This window comes from Epinephelus fuscoguttatus, linkage group LG14 (genome assembly GCF_011397635.1).
Source record: "Epinephelus fuscoguttatus linkage group LG14, E.fuscoguttatus.final_Chr_v1".
In the NCBI taxonomy this organism is placed as follows: domain Eukaryota; kingdom Metazoa; phylum Chordata; class Actinopteri; order Perciformes; family Serranidae; genus Epinephelus; species Epinephelus fuscoguttatus.
The window spans coordinates 7392559-7408505 of record NC_064765.1 but is presented as its reverse complement, the minus strand read 5'-3'; the positions used below and the strand labels follow the sequence as shown (position 1 = coordinate 7408505).

The window sequence follows — 15947 nt, the reverse complement described above, 5'->3', positions numbered from 1 at the left end:
AACCACTCTGTAAATGCAGTGCCAGCCGCCTCGGTGTGGAGCTGCTGATCAAAATCTCATTTCAGAATTCACTTTGGTGGTGCGTGCACCAGTTCTGCTCCCCTGTTATTTTTAGCCCAGGCCTTTACGACTTTTTTTTTTTTTTTAATTTCCAATTCCATTGTGCTCCAGTCTGATAAATCAAGTGGTGTTGCACTCTTGAGGGGAACCATAGCAGCTACATTAATATTAACCATTGAAAGGACCTCGTATTTACTTGCCCTGCAGTTTCACCTCGTGCTCTATGTGAGGTCCTTTTGTCCTTGTGTGTCAGTATGTGCAGCTTACAGGCTCCCTGGAAGCTGTCAGGATGTATTTACATGAGCGCCACCAAGACAAATTCCTCCATTTTTCTTCATGATGAAAGTGGTTCTGGCTCTGCTTTCCGAGCCAATGGCTCGCTATTATTTTCAAACACATCACGGCATGGTACTCTATGATGCATGCACACAATTCAGTGAATTATGCAACCTCTGCTACTGTATGGGCATTATAGGAAAAGCACTTAAGACATTTGCTTAAGTAAATGGAGCAATACAATAATGGAAAACTACGCCGCTACAGGCAAACTTCCGCTTCAGCAAAAAGTGAATGAGTTAGCCTGTGAGATTTAAAAATGAAGAAACAGCACTTCTTTATTATATTTAAATGAAAAGTTGAATTTAGAGGCAAAACAACAGATGCAGGAGTTTTACAGACAGTTTTTCTTGGTCAGGTCCAACCAGTGGCTAATGTTGGATAACGTTAGTCGCTGCGTCCGTGTTCGGACATGACAGACAGATTATTGGCTGCTCTCTTTGTTTTATAGTCAACCTGATCAATATTTTAATAGTTTTATAACAAGAATAAAACAAGGCGGGGCATCGGTGGCTTAGTGGATAGAGCAGGCGCCCCATGTACAAGGCTGTTGCTGCAGTGGCCCGGGTTCGACTCCAGCCTGTGGCCCTTTGCTGCATGTCACTCCCTCTCTCTCTCCCCCTCTCACACTTGACTGTCCTTTCAATTAAAGGCAAAAATGCCCTTAAAAAAATATCTTTAAAAAGAATAAAACAAGGCCAGCTATTAAGACACAGTTGTTTCCTGCAAATGAATAAATATTTTCATGCCTCTGCACCAGGTATTATGTTTTCGGGTTATTTATTTGTCTGTGCATTCGTTGCATTCGTAGTGTCTGAAGAACACCTTGAGGGTATTTCTTCAAACTTGGCACAAACGTTCACTCTGACTCAATGATGAACTAATTAGAATTTGGTGGACTAAGGTCAAGGTCACTGACCTTGTCTGTCTCCTTCTTCTGAATGTGATATCACAGGAAGACCTTGAAGGAATTTCTTCAAATTTGACTCAAACATCTACTCGGACTCAACAATGAACTATTAGACTTTTGTGGTCCGAGTTCAAAGTCAGTGTAACTTTATGTCCATTAGATTATTGTGAATGCAGTCTCTCAATAAGGCCTTGAGGGAGTTTCCTCAAATTTGGCACAAACTTCTAACTGAACTCAAGAATGAACTAATTGCTTGATTGGAGTATGGAGCAAGGGAAATTCATACAGACTTACTAAACGAACAAATCACGAGGCTTTTAGATGTGTTGCTTTATTTACAATCTTGTTTTTGCACAGCCATGTTCAGGCATTGAAATGCGCAGTTTTTAATAGTTTTATGGACTTAAAGGTGATCCCCGACCTGTGGAATTACAAAACACTGAGCAAATGTTGAATTGTTTGTAATTTTGTTTTTGCATAACAATGTTCAGGCATTGAAATATGCAGTTTTATACTTTATTACATTCTTATGACTATTAAAAAGAAACCCATTGCCCCTGCGTGAGGACATCTTTGTATAATTATCAGGTCCTACTTACATAAAATACCTGGGAGAAATGCATACCAACCAAAAGCTCTGGTCTCAGGATTGTATCCGAACCCATTCTCATTCCCAAGTCGTCAAATATCGATGCTTTGTCATGCCCCGGCATCTAATAGTGACACATGGTGCACCCTTTAATGTCTCTATGTGATGCACGGCTACGTTACGTTTGGGCAACAAAACTACTTGGTTAGGGTTAGAAAAATGTTTTTGGTTAAATAAGTATGTTTGTTACATAACAATAACGTCACATAAATATGTCACGTGAATAACGGCTGTGCGCGACAACCACACGAAAATAATGCAGTTTTATATAAAAACAATATTGACTTTTGGTGTCATGAATTTCACGGGTTAAAGTCTTGTTTTGTTTGACCCATCACCCCCCTTTGACTTTGTTGCTCTTTATTCTAAGTCACTTGCTTTCAGTGTCAAGTATTGCATTCACATTACAATGGAGTTTACATTGGAGTTAGCTGAAAGCGTGGTGCGTCTCATAAAGACGTCAAAGGGTGCCTTTGGCTACCATATCACATGTTGAGGGGCGTGGCAAAGCATTGGTATTTGACCACGTAAGGGTGAGAACGGTCTGTGTACACGTGTCACACACACGATATCAGATAGAAAATGAACAAATTAAGCATACAGCACTCTCGTACATACATTCGTCTGTTTTCAGGAGCTTAACTAAGATCATGATTAAAAGAACAGTATAATATTAAATTCTTTTAATTCTCAACCTTCATACACAGGTGAGACTTCTTGTCCTCCTCTGGGACAGAAGGCACAGTGCCAGATCTCAGATAAACCTCTGAGTTTGGTGTTAGTGTTCTTGTTTTTTCCCTTTTTTCATTTACTCTCCGTGAATTTTCATAATGAGGTCATTAAAGTGGCCAACTCAAGACAGTCTGGGGAGACTGTTACACAGGCTCAATTTAAAGTGAGCTCATGTAAATGTTTCTGAATACTGGCAATGACAGTTGTGTAATAATGGCAATTGCTAAAACACTTGCACAAGTGTTTTAACCCTCTAAACCATTAGAGGGGTTTTTTTGGGGAGTTTTTCCTTATCCGCTGTGAGGGTCCTAAGGACAGAGGGATGTCGTATGCTGTAAAGCCCTGTGAGGCAAATTGTGATTTGTGATACTGGGCTTTATAAATAAAATTGATTGACTGACTGACAAGTAGAGAGGACTCAGACTGACTCAGTAATGCGTATTATTCAGCAATAGATATCAAAGATTTGTTTTTATTAGCCACCTGAAGCGACTGGTGGACCAGGCTGCAGAAACCCCTCAGCTGAGTGTGTTGATGTGTGAGCAAGAATGTGTTTCACTGCTCATAATTAAAGTTTTCATTTGTAAGAGGAGACTGTGACCTTTGTTAGCAGTCTTACAAAGGTCACAGTCTCACTTAAAATGTCAAGAATAAAAACGTTTTTTTTTTCTTCATAAGGATCCGCTTCTCAAAACATCCTTCAACTTCTGTCCTTTGCTAAACCTTTTTAAATAAATACATTGAGTCAATAAGAGCTGCCCCCGACTAAGAATTTTCCTACTCAAACAATAGTCGTCATTTAGGTCCATTAGTCGGCTAGTCTCCTGCATGTTTATGATATGAATGTAATGATTAAATGATATATTTTGGTGGTTTGAGTTGAAGGTGTGAGAAAGAATAGTATCAGTAACATTGTTAACACTGTGCTACATTACAGAGAAATACAAACCGTACTAATGAACCTTCATTAATATAGGCCTATATTTTATCTCCAAGTGCACGTCACACACTGAGCGAGCCGCCTGTTAATGACGCTGTGGGCTAATGGGCATGTAGCTACTTCCATGTTTCAGATGATACGTCATGTTTGTAGTCGACCAATGAAGATGAGTTTACATATCACCTTGGGTTCGTCCTTCACCTTCTCAAAATGATCCCACACTTTGGATTTCCTGCCCGACATGTTATTAACTAGCCTGTGGAATAACCGCAGGTACCAGCCCTGGAGATTAGTTTTGGAAATGCTGAAAAAGCCTCTTAAGATGTAAATAGTCATGTTAAGTTGCAGGGCTTCTATAGATAGTTACTAGATAGATAGATACTGCCTCTCGCCATTAGCTTAGCTTAGGAGAAGCAAGTGACAGTTATCTTTGCAAAGAGCCCAGAGGCACTGAACCCAATGCTTTTTAACAGCTGACAATATACTGCGCAGTATATAGTGAGTGATAAAAGCACTACTGCAGCAGTTTTCCTCCTGCAAAGATATTGGAAAAAGCTCCATTTTGGCTAAGAGCACCCAGGCCTATTATCTTTGGTGATCTAGAGCCAGTTTAGCATATAGAAAATCCCATAAGAGAAGCTCCTCTACAAATGAAGATGTATAGTAAGCTACACAAAAGCCAATGCAACAGTTTCCCTGGAGGGGAGTAGAGTGATTGGGACGCAAAGTAAAGTATTCTGTTGATATTCATCCTATATGGGTCTCAGCACAGTGCTGTGTTTGGCTTCACTCATACTGCTGCACAGAGAACTGAATGGTTGAAATGAAATGGGGGGGCTGTTCAGGCAGCTGGAGGCCTCGGGGTTAAAAGCTATTTCAAAGTCCACTTTTTACTGGTAATGGTCCCTTCAAAGGGTCCGGTCGATCACGATGTGTGACTACTGTATGTGGTGTGCCTCTGTTGTGCTACTCTCTGCCCTTTCAAACATTTGATTTTATTTATAGAGCAGTACAGTAGGAGCACCCGTCCTCCAAAACCGTGGTCAGAAAATGACCACTGCTCGACAGGCTTGTATCATTTAGACAGACAGAGAGTGAACACGGGCTTCTTGTTTGGCAGTAATGATTCTAATATGATAATAAAAGCTGGAACTCAAATTTTGGACACAAACAGGAACGGATGAAAACAACTCTGGCTCCAAACAGTAATTTTTCACAATGCTTGCTGCGCATTTTCACTGCATTTATAATAAGCTTTGTGTATATAGCACCTTTTAAAAACAGTATGATAAAATGCTTATCGGCCCCCAAAACGAGAGTGTATTCATCACTGGCTTTGAGGTGACAAATAAAAAGGTCACGTACAAGTTAAAGTTACAGAAAGGAATATAAAGTTGGGCAGAAAATGCAGGAATATTGATCAGGATGCACAATATTATACACAAGGTCTGGTCCAAAGCAGGGGTGGACTGGCCATCTGGCATAGCGAGCAGTTTCCTGGTGGATTGACGTGCCTATTAGGCCGACACAACCGTCTTTTATTTTTTGGTCTCACCGGCCAGTGGTACAGATAGTCCGGCACTGAGCTGGCCCAGTCACATTGTCTTTAAGCCCCTCCCTCTTTGGGCTCATTGCCTTCATTACCTTCATTAAACTGCAACTGCAATGAAAGTGTGCCAAAATGAATAATACAAAGTACAATGGAGGTGTGAAGAAATTGCAGGTGAAAAAAAACCTTTCAACCCAATCTTTTCACACCCTCTTAGCAACTTGCTGGCTGCTCAACGTAACTCAGTCTCGTCTCTCCCTATCCTGTCTCGCCACGGGCAGGCAGGCAGGAGAGAGTTACTATGGTTTACATGGTTCACGAATCAGCATTGCCAAGTCATATATCCTCCTCAGACAGTTCAACACATAATAATTAAGTGTAAGATGGCGGCAGCAAGAGCGAACATGGGACGCCATAACTAAGTGGCTGGCATAGTTTTCAGGAATAAATGCACTGAGTATTGGCTGGAGGTCCCAAGGTCAGAATGGAAGACACCTCCGAAGGTGGTTGAGAACGACCTAGCTAGGATCATGTGGGACTTCCAGATCCAAACACAAACTGGTGATGGCCAACCAACCGGACATCGTGTAGATGGACAAACAGTAGAAGAAGGCAGTGGTGATAGATGTAGAAATCCTTACTGACAGCCACGTCAGAAAGAACGAACACTAGAAGCTGGAAAAATACCGGGGGCTGAAAGAGGAGCTAGCAAAGATGTTTGGAGTAACATTAGTAGTATGATACATTAGTGTCCGATGTTTCATCTGTCCGTCCTGCAGAAAGGGGAGGAGTTATATAGTTTGATGGCCACTGGTAAAAACAACCCAACCACCCCTACCTTCATATCTGAATGTCATTCCTGTGTTTTTGTTGCTGCAAAGAAACAAAACAATAATAAGAAAAAGTAACTGCAAAGTGCCCCAGTAATGTAGCTGTTAACCTGTCATGCTAAATCTGGGCTACAGATGAGTTTTGCAGTTGTTTGGAGTCCCAAGTAAACTACTAAAAATACTGGTCAGTGAAACAGTTAAGCCAACAAGTCCTCCAACCCGTACGACCACATAGGTTGTTTGTTCCTACCTACAGGAGGGTCTCCCGAATTATTGCCCCTACTGGTGGCAGAAGATCGACACAAAAACGACATTGTGGATGTTCATTAACTGTTGTTGTAAACATTGTGAAATGGTCGCCTCAGCCACTAGAGGTTGCTGCCCAACGATAACCGTACATATGGGTTGTAATTGCTGCTTGTACAAATGATTTATACGGTCATATTTTGGGGGAGGGCCAGTCAAGCCATTGTGAATCTTTATTTCTTGAATGTAATCCGAAACAATATTAGCTGTGTTTATGAAATGTTTCATATACATTCAGTTCTATCATTTAAATACTATTTTGCAGCACTCACTGGGTGTATGTGTACATGTTTCATAGTATTGCATATTGTCTGCCGTGTGTGAAACCATGATCCCATAGGAAAGAACTAATGTGCCCAGTTTGCCATGTTCCACACAATCTTGGCTGTAAGCACTGATTACAGAAAGAGTATACAAGTGGTTAAAGCACTAACTACACTAAGACAAGGCTAGAATACATTTTCAATGATTTGAAGTTCAATACGTACCCACAGACGGTTGCTTTCCCCCCTTACCCTTCATATTCACAAGACAAACATGCTAAATGTATAACTCTCATGGCATTGATCCCCTGAAGGAGAAATTCTCCTTCATCTCCTGCTTCAACATGAAGGTCAGAGCACATCGGACACCCTGCAGAAACCCTGCAGCTGCTGGAGATTCAGTTGTGTTCAAGGACACTCTCTGCAGGGCGGATGTTTGCCATAAAACCCGGGGGTTATGCTGCGTTTACATCACGTCAGGTTTATTGTAAATATCAATTACCCACTGGGAGAAACACAGATCCTTCCAGCCCTGTAGTACAAGTGGGGGGTGTGGGAATATTTTGTAACTCCAGTACGTCCCAACTGGAGTCAGGAACAGGGGAACTGTATCAACAGTAGTGTCTGAGATCTGACTGTGTTTGTGTTTGCAGCTGAGAAGCATTCTCAAAGTTGTTGGGTTGCCATGACTGTGATCTAAGCTGTGTTTAATGTCTCATTTCTGCAGGATGGACCAAGTTTGCGCGGCTGACACGAGCGCTCACCAACAACCGCAACACGCTGCCGAAGCTGGCGCCCATCGACAAACATGAAGTCAGCCATAAACAGTCTAGACTGGCAGAGGTGAGCACCTGCAGACTCACACATACAGAACATATGTACACATCGAACTGTACACATTATATCAAGGTCATGCTGCTTATAACTGTTGCTCCAAAGCAGTTTGCGAGATATATTTAACAGCAGGTAACCATAGAAACCAAGTCCCCAGTGTTCTCTCACTGGTGAAACTCGTGGTCCACTTGCTAGCTTTCCCCAGAGCTTCCAGCCACGTCTCTTGCTTCTCATCATTGTGTCATCATGTGGCCAAAGGTCCATACTTAGCTCAGGTGTTGCACAGCGTTACACTGTGTGGGATCATGTCATTCTTGGCTCACTAAAACTCAGTTCAGACCAGAGATTCGCAACAAAATGAAACTATATTAGAACGTTTCAGAGAGAAGTTGAGAGGTGTGAACTGGCTGATCTGAGCATGACTCAAGCTTAGGGTTGGGTCGGTATGAGTAAAGAAAAAAAAAACCAGTCCGGTTTTTGTGATAAACTGCATCAAGGCATTAATACCGGATTTTCGCCACTGTGGGGTGCAATTGACTCATTTAAAATAAAAAACGACCTTAGGACAACAAACTGACAGTAACACGTTGTTTCTTTTATTCCTTACAAATAAACTTTGCAGCTTACTCAGTCAGTGCAAACAAAGGTTGCCTCCTTCGTCTGGCTCAAAGCCAAAGTGTTGCCATATTGGCGTATTCTTTGATTTCTTCGAGACTAAATTGTCCGCCATTACAGACTCCCCGTCACTGTTAAGCAAACTCCAGACTACAGTAGAGGCCTCGGCGCATGCGCACTCACACCCCCTAGCTCAGTTCCTGCCCCACCCCCACCCCCCTCTCTCTCCTACTCACTGTGCGCTTGGCAAAGAGGTAGACACGTAGGTGCTCACAGACTCGGGCATACTATAAGCGGAGCGGACTCCGCGAGGAATGTCCGCAGTCATTCGGACTTCCAGTCGAGCGCATTTCCACGCTGTAGTTTCCTGTAAAAATGTCCATGAAAAATCCTCGCGATGTGAAAAATATGTGCCGAGCAGTCTTTTGTGTGACACTGGTGTGCGGAGCGGAGTCCGCGTGGTCGTAAAGTCTGAGCTTTGCGCGTACAGGGCTTGCGGACGTCCGCTTTTAGTCCGGACTGTCCTCCGTGGAGTCCGCTCCGCGTACGTTCCGCCCGAGTATGTTTGGGCCTGACGTATGTGGTCCGGTCGGTCTCCAAAAAAAAAAACCCGGTCCAAGATGGAGTACCGAACCGAATTGGTATTAACGAGAACCGACCCAACCCTACTCAAACTGGCTGATGGTGTCACCTGACACTCAGCTGGTCACTACTACAAATGCAGCTGTAGCCAGTATCTCACTATCACTATCCTCGTTCATATTCTAAGAAGCTACAAATTATATTCAGCCACAAAATAAACCTGAAAAGCTGCAAATCAGAACAGAAGTACAGAGCTGTTGCATAGAGATGATACATCGTCTCATCTGGTTGCATTCGTGTGACTGGCAGGTTTTTAAAGCATTGCAGAATGGTGCATTGTAAGTAGTTGCGTGTTTCAACTTGTCTTGTCGTGAATCTTTGGTCTGAACTGGGCTTTATGGCTTGTGGAAAACTGTAGATCTTTATTGCAAAATGGTCTTATTTTTGTTTCTTTGGCAAGTGACCATGGTATAAGCCACATAATGCTGTGTGTTAGAAGGTTCTGTCCGCCCCGTTTTCCATGAGCTCCTGATAATGGACACCTCCGAGGGCATTATCCCTTTCTTCTTGAAAGCCGATGTCTTAAAATCACGTAGCTAGCCACTGTTCGATTAGCTCCTTAAATGGAATCTCTCAGTGAGCATGGGTTTCATTTGCCTGTCTGAAAAGATGAAGTGCTCTTTCTAAACATGGTACCAAAGAGTGTCAATTTGCTAAAAAAAAAAAAAAAAAAAAAAAAAAAGCTCCAACATAGTCAAATCCTAAACTTACAAGATTGAACTCAAACGTGACTTTAGTGTTCATTCAATGAACAACAAACCAGCAGTGCCACAACAGGTAACCTGGCACCTGGAAGTTAGCACTGCTGCAGGCCACCTCAGGACACTCCTCTGCACACGCACACAGGCTGTACAAATATGCCACCATGGCAACTCTCTGCTCTTATTATTATTTCTGCACAAATAAATCTTTACATAAAACATTAAGTGCACATTCAAGCTATTGTACTAACGCTGAGTTAACGCAGCCACACACTGATGCATGCATTAATAAACTGACACAGCAACACATGCATACTTTACTTAATCGCACACAGCCACTCCCTCGATACATCCATCCTACCCCACCCTCCCTCAACGTACACGCACATGCCAACTTCCCTGGAACTGCAGTTGTTTGACACAGCGAGCAGTGCTTTCTCTTCCCGGGAGCGCTGTGCTCCTGTGGACTGCGGGTGTCATTAATATTTCATGTTGGGTGGGGAGACAGAAGCAGGGTGCTGTGGGCACTCTGAATGATTGTGACTGCTGCTGGAAATTTAGAAAATGGATTTTGGGGTGAGATGATGGCTTATGTTTTCTTTTCTTTTTTTTCCGGAGCGCACCCACCTGTTTTATTCATGAGGGTTTGAGTGAGGTGTATCGCCTTTAATCAGAATCTGTTTGAGTTTCATCCCTGCTTAGCACATGAGGCGAGAAGCAGTGTGGGTTTTTAGCAAAAGTGTTACTTCCAGGGCTGTTTAAGAGGGATGAGGGCAGAAGGAGGGATGAGAGGATGGAATGGAGGAGGAAAGATGCAGTGAAATGAGAGAGCAGGGGAAAAATCAAAGGGCAAAGAGATGTATTTCAATAAGTGAGGAAAGGAGAAGTAATAAATTAAGCAAGGAAGAAAAGAAGAATTATGTTAGGGAGGAAGGAAGCAAATAAGGGCAGGAGGGAGGCAAGCAAGTTGTTGTTTTCAGGAAGAAAGGCAGAGTGAAAGGAAGGAAAGATGGAAATGGTAAACCCCTGAAACTTAAGACTTCAAACCTTTAAAAGAAAACTGAAGGAGTGTGGTTTGGGAGAAGTGGGCTTGAGTTTGGGGGGTTGTGTGATGAAAAATGTCCAATACTAGAGACTAAAAATCAGGATATCTCTGCTTCAGTTTTGACCATTCATTTCTTAAACCTGTCTCTTTTGAGTCCACCAACTTTGTGGACATTCTGCATCACTGGGGTTCTTATCTTTATACAAAAATAAAAGGAGTAAAAGCATGCAAAAAGCTACAGCTCATTAAAACCCAGAGGCATGGAATCATACATCTATAATACAGTTTCTTCTACTTTCTAGCTGAAATCTTTGCTGACTAGAAAAATTGACATTCAGTCCTTTCTGGCTTTCAGAAATGTCTGGGTAAAAGGCCGTCCACACCAAGAACCATGAGTACAATACTAACTATAAATACAACGCTGTGAGCATCTACACAAACTTGTGAACATATGTTGTGTAAACTGTGGTGCCAAGCATGTGCTAAACGTTCCAGCTGTGTCATCTTTGCAGTGTCATCTGCCATGAACGTGAACGGCTGTAGTGTTTCTATTGTTCATCAAACCGACTCCATCCACTTGAGTTGGGACAATTTTTAATTCAATTTTATTTATAAAGTCCAATATCACAAATAACAATTTGCCTCAGAGGCTTTACAGCATACGACATCCCTCTGTCTTTTGGACCCTCACAGCTGATCAGGAAAAACTCACCCCCATAAGAAGTATAAATGGTAGAAACCTCAGGAAGTGTCTACAGCCCGCACTAACGCAACACAACAACACTATCAACTATGCCAGAGTATAATAAAAAATAATCCCCTATGGCAGGCTGATATATTGTTACTCACCACTAGACGTTTTTACAGAAGAACGATGCGACTCTTACTGTGATTGCTGCGTCCAGATCTTTGGTCCTCCTGGTGTTTATGGTCAAGAATGCCAGTTTACTGTTGTGCATATCGCCACTGCTGTTCCTCAGGTATGTCTTCAAACGCCGGAGGCAAGAGGTGCTGCACTCGGGCAGGACCTACTGTAAATAATGTCTTATTGGGCACCCGATAATACGTTATTTATCATACGTTCGCAAATTGGATAGATAGCCTATTAATAATATGACCACCAGATCATGTCACACAATTGAACAAAAACAGTTTTATTCAGTGACAGTGAAAAAATGAAATTTTGAATGTTATGAATGAATGAATGAATGAATGAATGTTATCAAATGTAGAAGAACCAACTCTTTACTTCAACCCCTAACCCATTATATAAACATATAGCAAAAAATTGTTTATAACACATAACAATGTAGTCATTAGCACATATAAGGACATTTTATGTGGTTGTTAATGTAAAGTATTTTTCCATAATTTTAACTACTCCTATGAAGATGTACTTTATAGAACTACAACTCTGCCATATTATATTAATTATCATTATCCTTGTCCTCTCCTTCAGTGTTCGCTATTGAAAATGAAAGCCAACCTCAGATTCATTCATTCTTGGCATCACAATTTGCTTTATTTGCCGTCTTCCGCGCTGTGTCTGTAATTTCTTCTTGGATGTGTACTGCTACTACCTGGTCACTACTTTTTATAAAGTTCCAGATTCACCTGTGTGTAAAATATAAGGCCTAATACAGGCAGACTCGCTGCAGATAACACCACACACGTCTAGTGGGCCATAAGTGATGATTAAGAGGGATTATTTTTGTAAGAGTATTGTTTTTTAAGAAAATCCTGTATAGTATATCTTCACAACTACCTAAAAAGGACCTTATAATTTGACTGCTATGCTTAAGTTGTCCATTAAATGCATGTTTACTCTCTACAAATGATAAAAAAGATGAGAGGCAGTCTCATATTTATGACTGAGGGTTCGAAAATATGGTGCATTGGCAAATTAGGACTATATTGATTAAAGTTGCTAACTCTGCGTTACTGAGCACCAAGTTGGGAGTTCTCAGACAAATCTGTGTTTGTCAGACATAAATATGACTTGGATATTGATGTTAGACGTATTTACAAAACAGAACTCCATGCTCTGACGACTCAAGTATCATCTAAACACAGCTTAAAGTGGGATGTTCTGGGGCTTATGGGAAATATGGAGTGAACCACGCAGCATTCTGTTGGGTAAGCTGCTCCAAAGTTTGATTTCTGGTCATTTGCATTATTACAAAAGTTAAGGTGATTGTGAATATAAGCTTTTCTTATGTCTAGAACAGAACATGAAGTTTCAGATTCACTTTGGCTTTTTAAAAGGAATTCAAGTTGTGTAGGAAGGAAGGAACAAAGATCATGTAGTGAAGGAGAAGGAAAAGAGAAAGAAGTTATGCAAGTACAGAAGGACAGAAGGATGTGAGAGTAAGAGATGTGACAGGAAGGAAGAGGAGAATGTAAAGGCAAGAAAGCGCTAGTGTTGGCAGGGAGGAGAAAAAGGCAAAATAAGTTCCAAGCTAATCCACCCTCCTCCCCATTTCCCAGCCTGGTGCAGGATGGGAGAGGGTTGCATAACGTCCTGAGCACGCTCAATAGATATCGCAGGTGATCCATCTGCTCCGCAGCCTGAAAGGCACAGCTGGCGTCTTCTGTCGATGACGCTGTCGAGTGTCACATAAGCAGAGTTTTCTTTCCTCCTCACAACGCTGCTGGGCTCCTAATTGGCAGTCTAATTTTTGAGTGGCGGTGCTGCTCTTGACCGCGGGCTGTTTAATTGGCAGCTCTGATGATGAGGATGAGATGAGATGCGGCTCCTCCGTTATGAAGCCGGCTGTTGATCCTCAGCTCTACCGGCCCGCCCTGTTACTTCACACCACACTAAGCCTACTGTGTGGATAAATGAGGCTAACAGATGCTAACTGAAGCTAACCAAGGCTAACTGAAACTAGCTCCTATGAATGTGTTATTATTATTTGTAGCTGTAAGGTTGCCGTCTTGATAACATAACCACTATAAACACTAAGTCTGATCCTGTTCATTACAGTAAATATACCAGTAGTAGCAGTTGCAGGAGTAGTTCAGTAGCCTCACTTATGCTTTCTGCATGGATGGCTGCACAGACATGAACTGATGGGGACTCACGATGAGGAAACATTTGGATCTTTCCTGCTCCGTGCAAGATTCTCCATGTGACAAACTGATATCCTCCTCAACTGTGGGGAGTAGTGTATCAAAAACTCACAGCATTGTTGTCCATTTTCTCTGCCTATCTGTGTCCCGCAGTAGAAAATGCTGGATGTATACACACAGGCAAAAACCTGCCACACAGGACGTCAGTGAAGGGTCGTGTCTGATGGTGTGGACACTTGTGACTTGCAGATACGTCAAGCATAATAGTAGTAGTAGTGACAGACACTGTGGCAATGGCAGTAGTAGGAGCAGTATTACAAGTGTAGAAGTGAGTAGTAACAGTACATGTAGCTATAGATGCTGTAGTAGTAGTAGTAGTAGTAGTGGTAGTATTAACAGTGGTACAACTAGTAGAGGCAGCAGTGTGTTTGTAACAGTAGTAGCAATGATAGTGTTATTAATTATAGTAGTAGCAGGAGAAGTAGGCTACAAATATAGAGGTGGCAGTAGTTATGGATGGTGAGAAGCAGCAGCAGTAGTAGTTGTAGTTGTGGTAGTAGACGTAGTAGCAGCAGTAGTAGTAATAGCACTTGAAGAAACAGCACCAGTAGTGGTAGCAGCTGCTGCTGCATTAGTATCAGCTGAAGGGATGCACCGATACAGATTTTTTCAGCTGATACCATAACCGATATTTACCTGCTTCTCATGGCTGATAGCTGATACAATCAATAAAGAACTGTATAACCTGTAGTTTATGGTAGGCTAGGGTGACCACATTTTGATTTCCAAAAAAGAGGACACTCGGCCTGGCCACAAGATAGCCTACTTAAATGATACCGCAGTTTACTCAAAGATGCCTTATAATTTTAATATATTTAAAGTTTATATGTATGGATAGAAAATTCAGCTGTATTATAAAATAATATCTCTCAAAGACAGAAATTCAGATAGGCCCCTATAGATAGGGGACACATACACACACTAGAATGTGGCTACCCAATCTGAGCCTGACGGGTCCCGACGGTAGGCCTGCCCAACGGGTCGGGCCGGGTTCGGTCAGCTTTCAGTGAAAATGTAGTGTAAAAATAAATAAAATCTTATTGTCTGTCCTGTTTATTGCTTGGGGACTGTTATTTACATGACAACACCTGAACATAACACACACACACACATTGGCTGTTTGTTTCTACCTCTCCCCTCGCTGGAAGCCTCAGACCTCCAGCCACCCGCCTCCGCTGTGATTAAATGCTGAAAATAAAATGAAAGAGAGAAACAAGTTTTCCTTTTTTATCTTATTTTGTTATATTTCTCCCTCTCCTCTCGCTGGAAGCGTCGGACCTCCCGCCGCCCGCTCCCGTCTCAAACACGGAGGTCTCCCTCTCCGCGGAGCACCCACAGCCTGTTAAATAGCCTGTAACCATAACAACTGTGTGACACAAACTCAGTGCTTTAGTAATTAAATAATGTCGGGCTCAGTTCGGTTTTGGACAGAAATATGTGGCCCGTGCCGCACTCTAACACACACACACACACACACACACACACACACACACACACACACACAAGGAAAACCAGGCATTATCATCAATTTATAAACACCCCCCGGATGCCCCGGACAGGATGTGAAAAGTGGACATGTCCGGGCAAAAGAGGACATTTGGTCAGCCTATGGTAGGCCTATCTGGTATATCAAATGTTTATATCGTCATGCTGCATTTTTATAAACACACCCAGGCGCCGTCTCACCTTCCCATGATAGACTAGCCTACAGCTACTAACTAGAGTAACGATGCGCTATTGAATCGCCTCACACATGAACACTCAACTCACACACACACACACACAGACAGAGAGAGACGTGCTCCAGACTGGGTCGGCAGGTAACGATACAAATAATCGCTAACTGTAGCATCGCACGGCTAGCTGTTATTAATGAGTGTAACAACAGAGTCGAGTATTTTAAAAGTTTGGTGTTGGATGTGAGCCGCTGCTGCAAATTAGCTCATGCTAACACTCTGGAGACAGTCCTTCAGCGCTGTGTCATACCTCTGCTGGGCGGTCGGTTCCTCTGAAACTGTCAAAGACGTCCACACCGCAACATGTTTTGCTCTCTAGGGAAGATGCTGCAGTTGTTGTTGTTCTCCCTCTCTGTGTTTATTGGCAGCTTGCAAACCAAGTTTAAAGGTACATTTGCCGCCACTCACTTTGTCGGGTGTGTAGTTGCTGCCCTTGTTAAGTCAATGAAAGCAGTCTGGCTTCATATTATTGCTGCTATATATCTGCTATAATCTTAAGTATCGTAATAATGCATATAAATAAAAATGTCCCATTGTTGGCTGATAATTTATTTGCCTGATAGATATATCCTGCATCCCTAATTAGCTGTAGAAGTACTAGTGGGTAGAAATATTGATACCATTGTGGTGGCAACAGTGCTACTAGAAATAGTCTCACCAATGTAAT

The 15947-nt window shown here is 42.2% G+C and overlaps 1 protein-coding gene across 1 annotated transcript in view; it reads left to right on the top strand.

The window, feature by feature from the left end:
• Positions 1–15947, top strand: part of kcnh5b (potassium voltage-gated channel, subfamily H (eag-related), member 5b) — a 254006-nt gene that overhangs the window by 40961 nt on the left and 197098 nt on the right. Inside the window, exon 5 of the mRNA XM_049596619.1 lies at positions 7303–7418. Within this exon, the coding sequence (XP_049452576.1) occupies positions 7303–7418 (116 nt within the window). The remainder of the gene's footprint in view (positions 1–7302; positions 7419–15947) is intronic.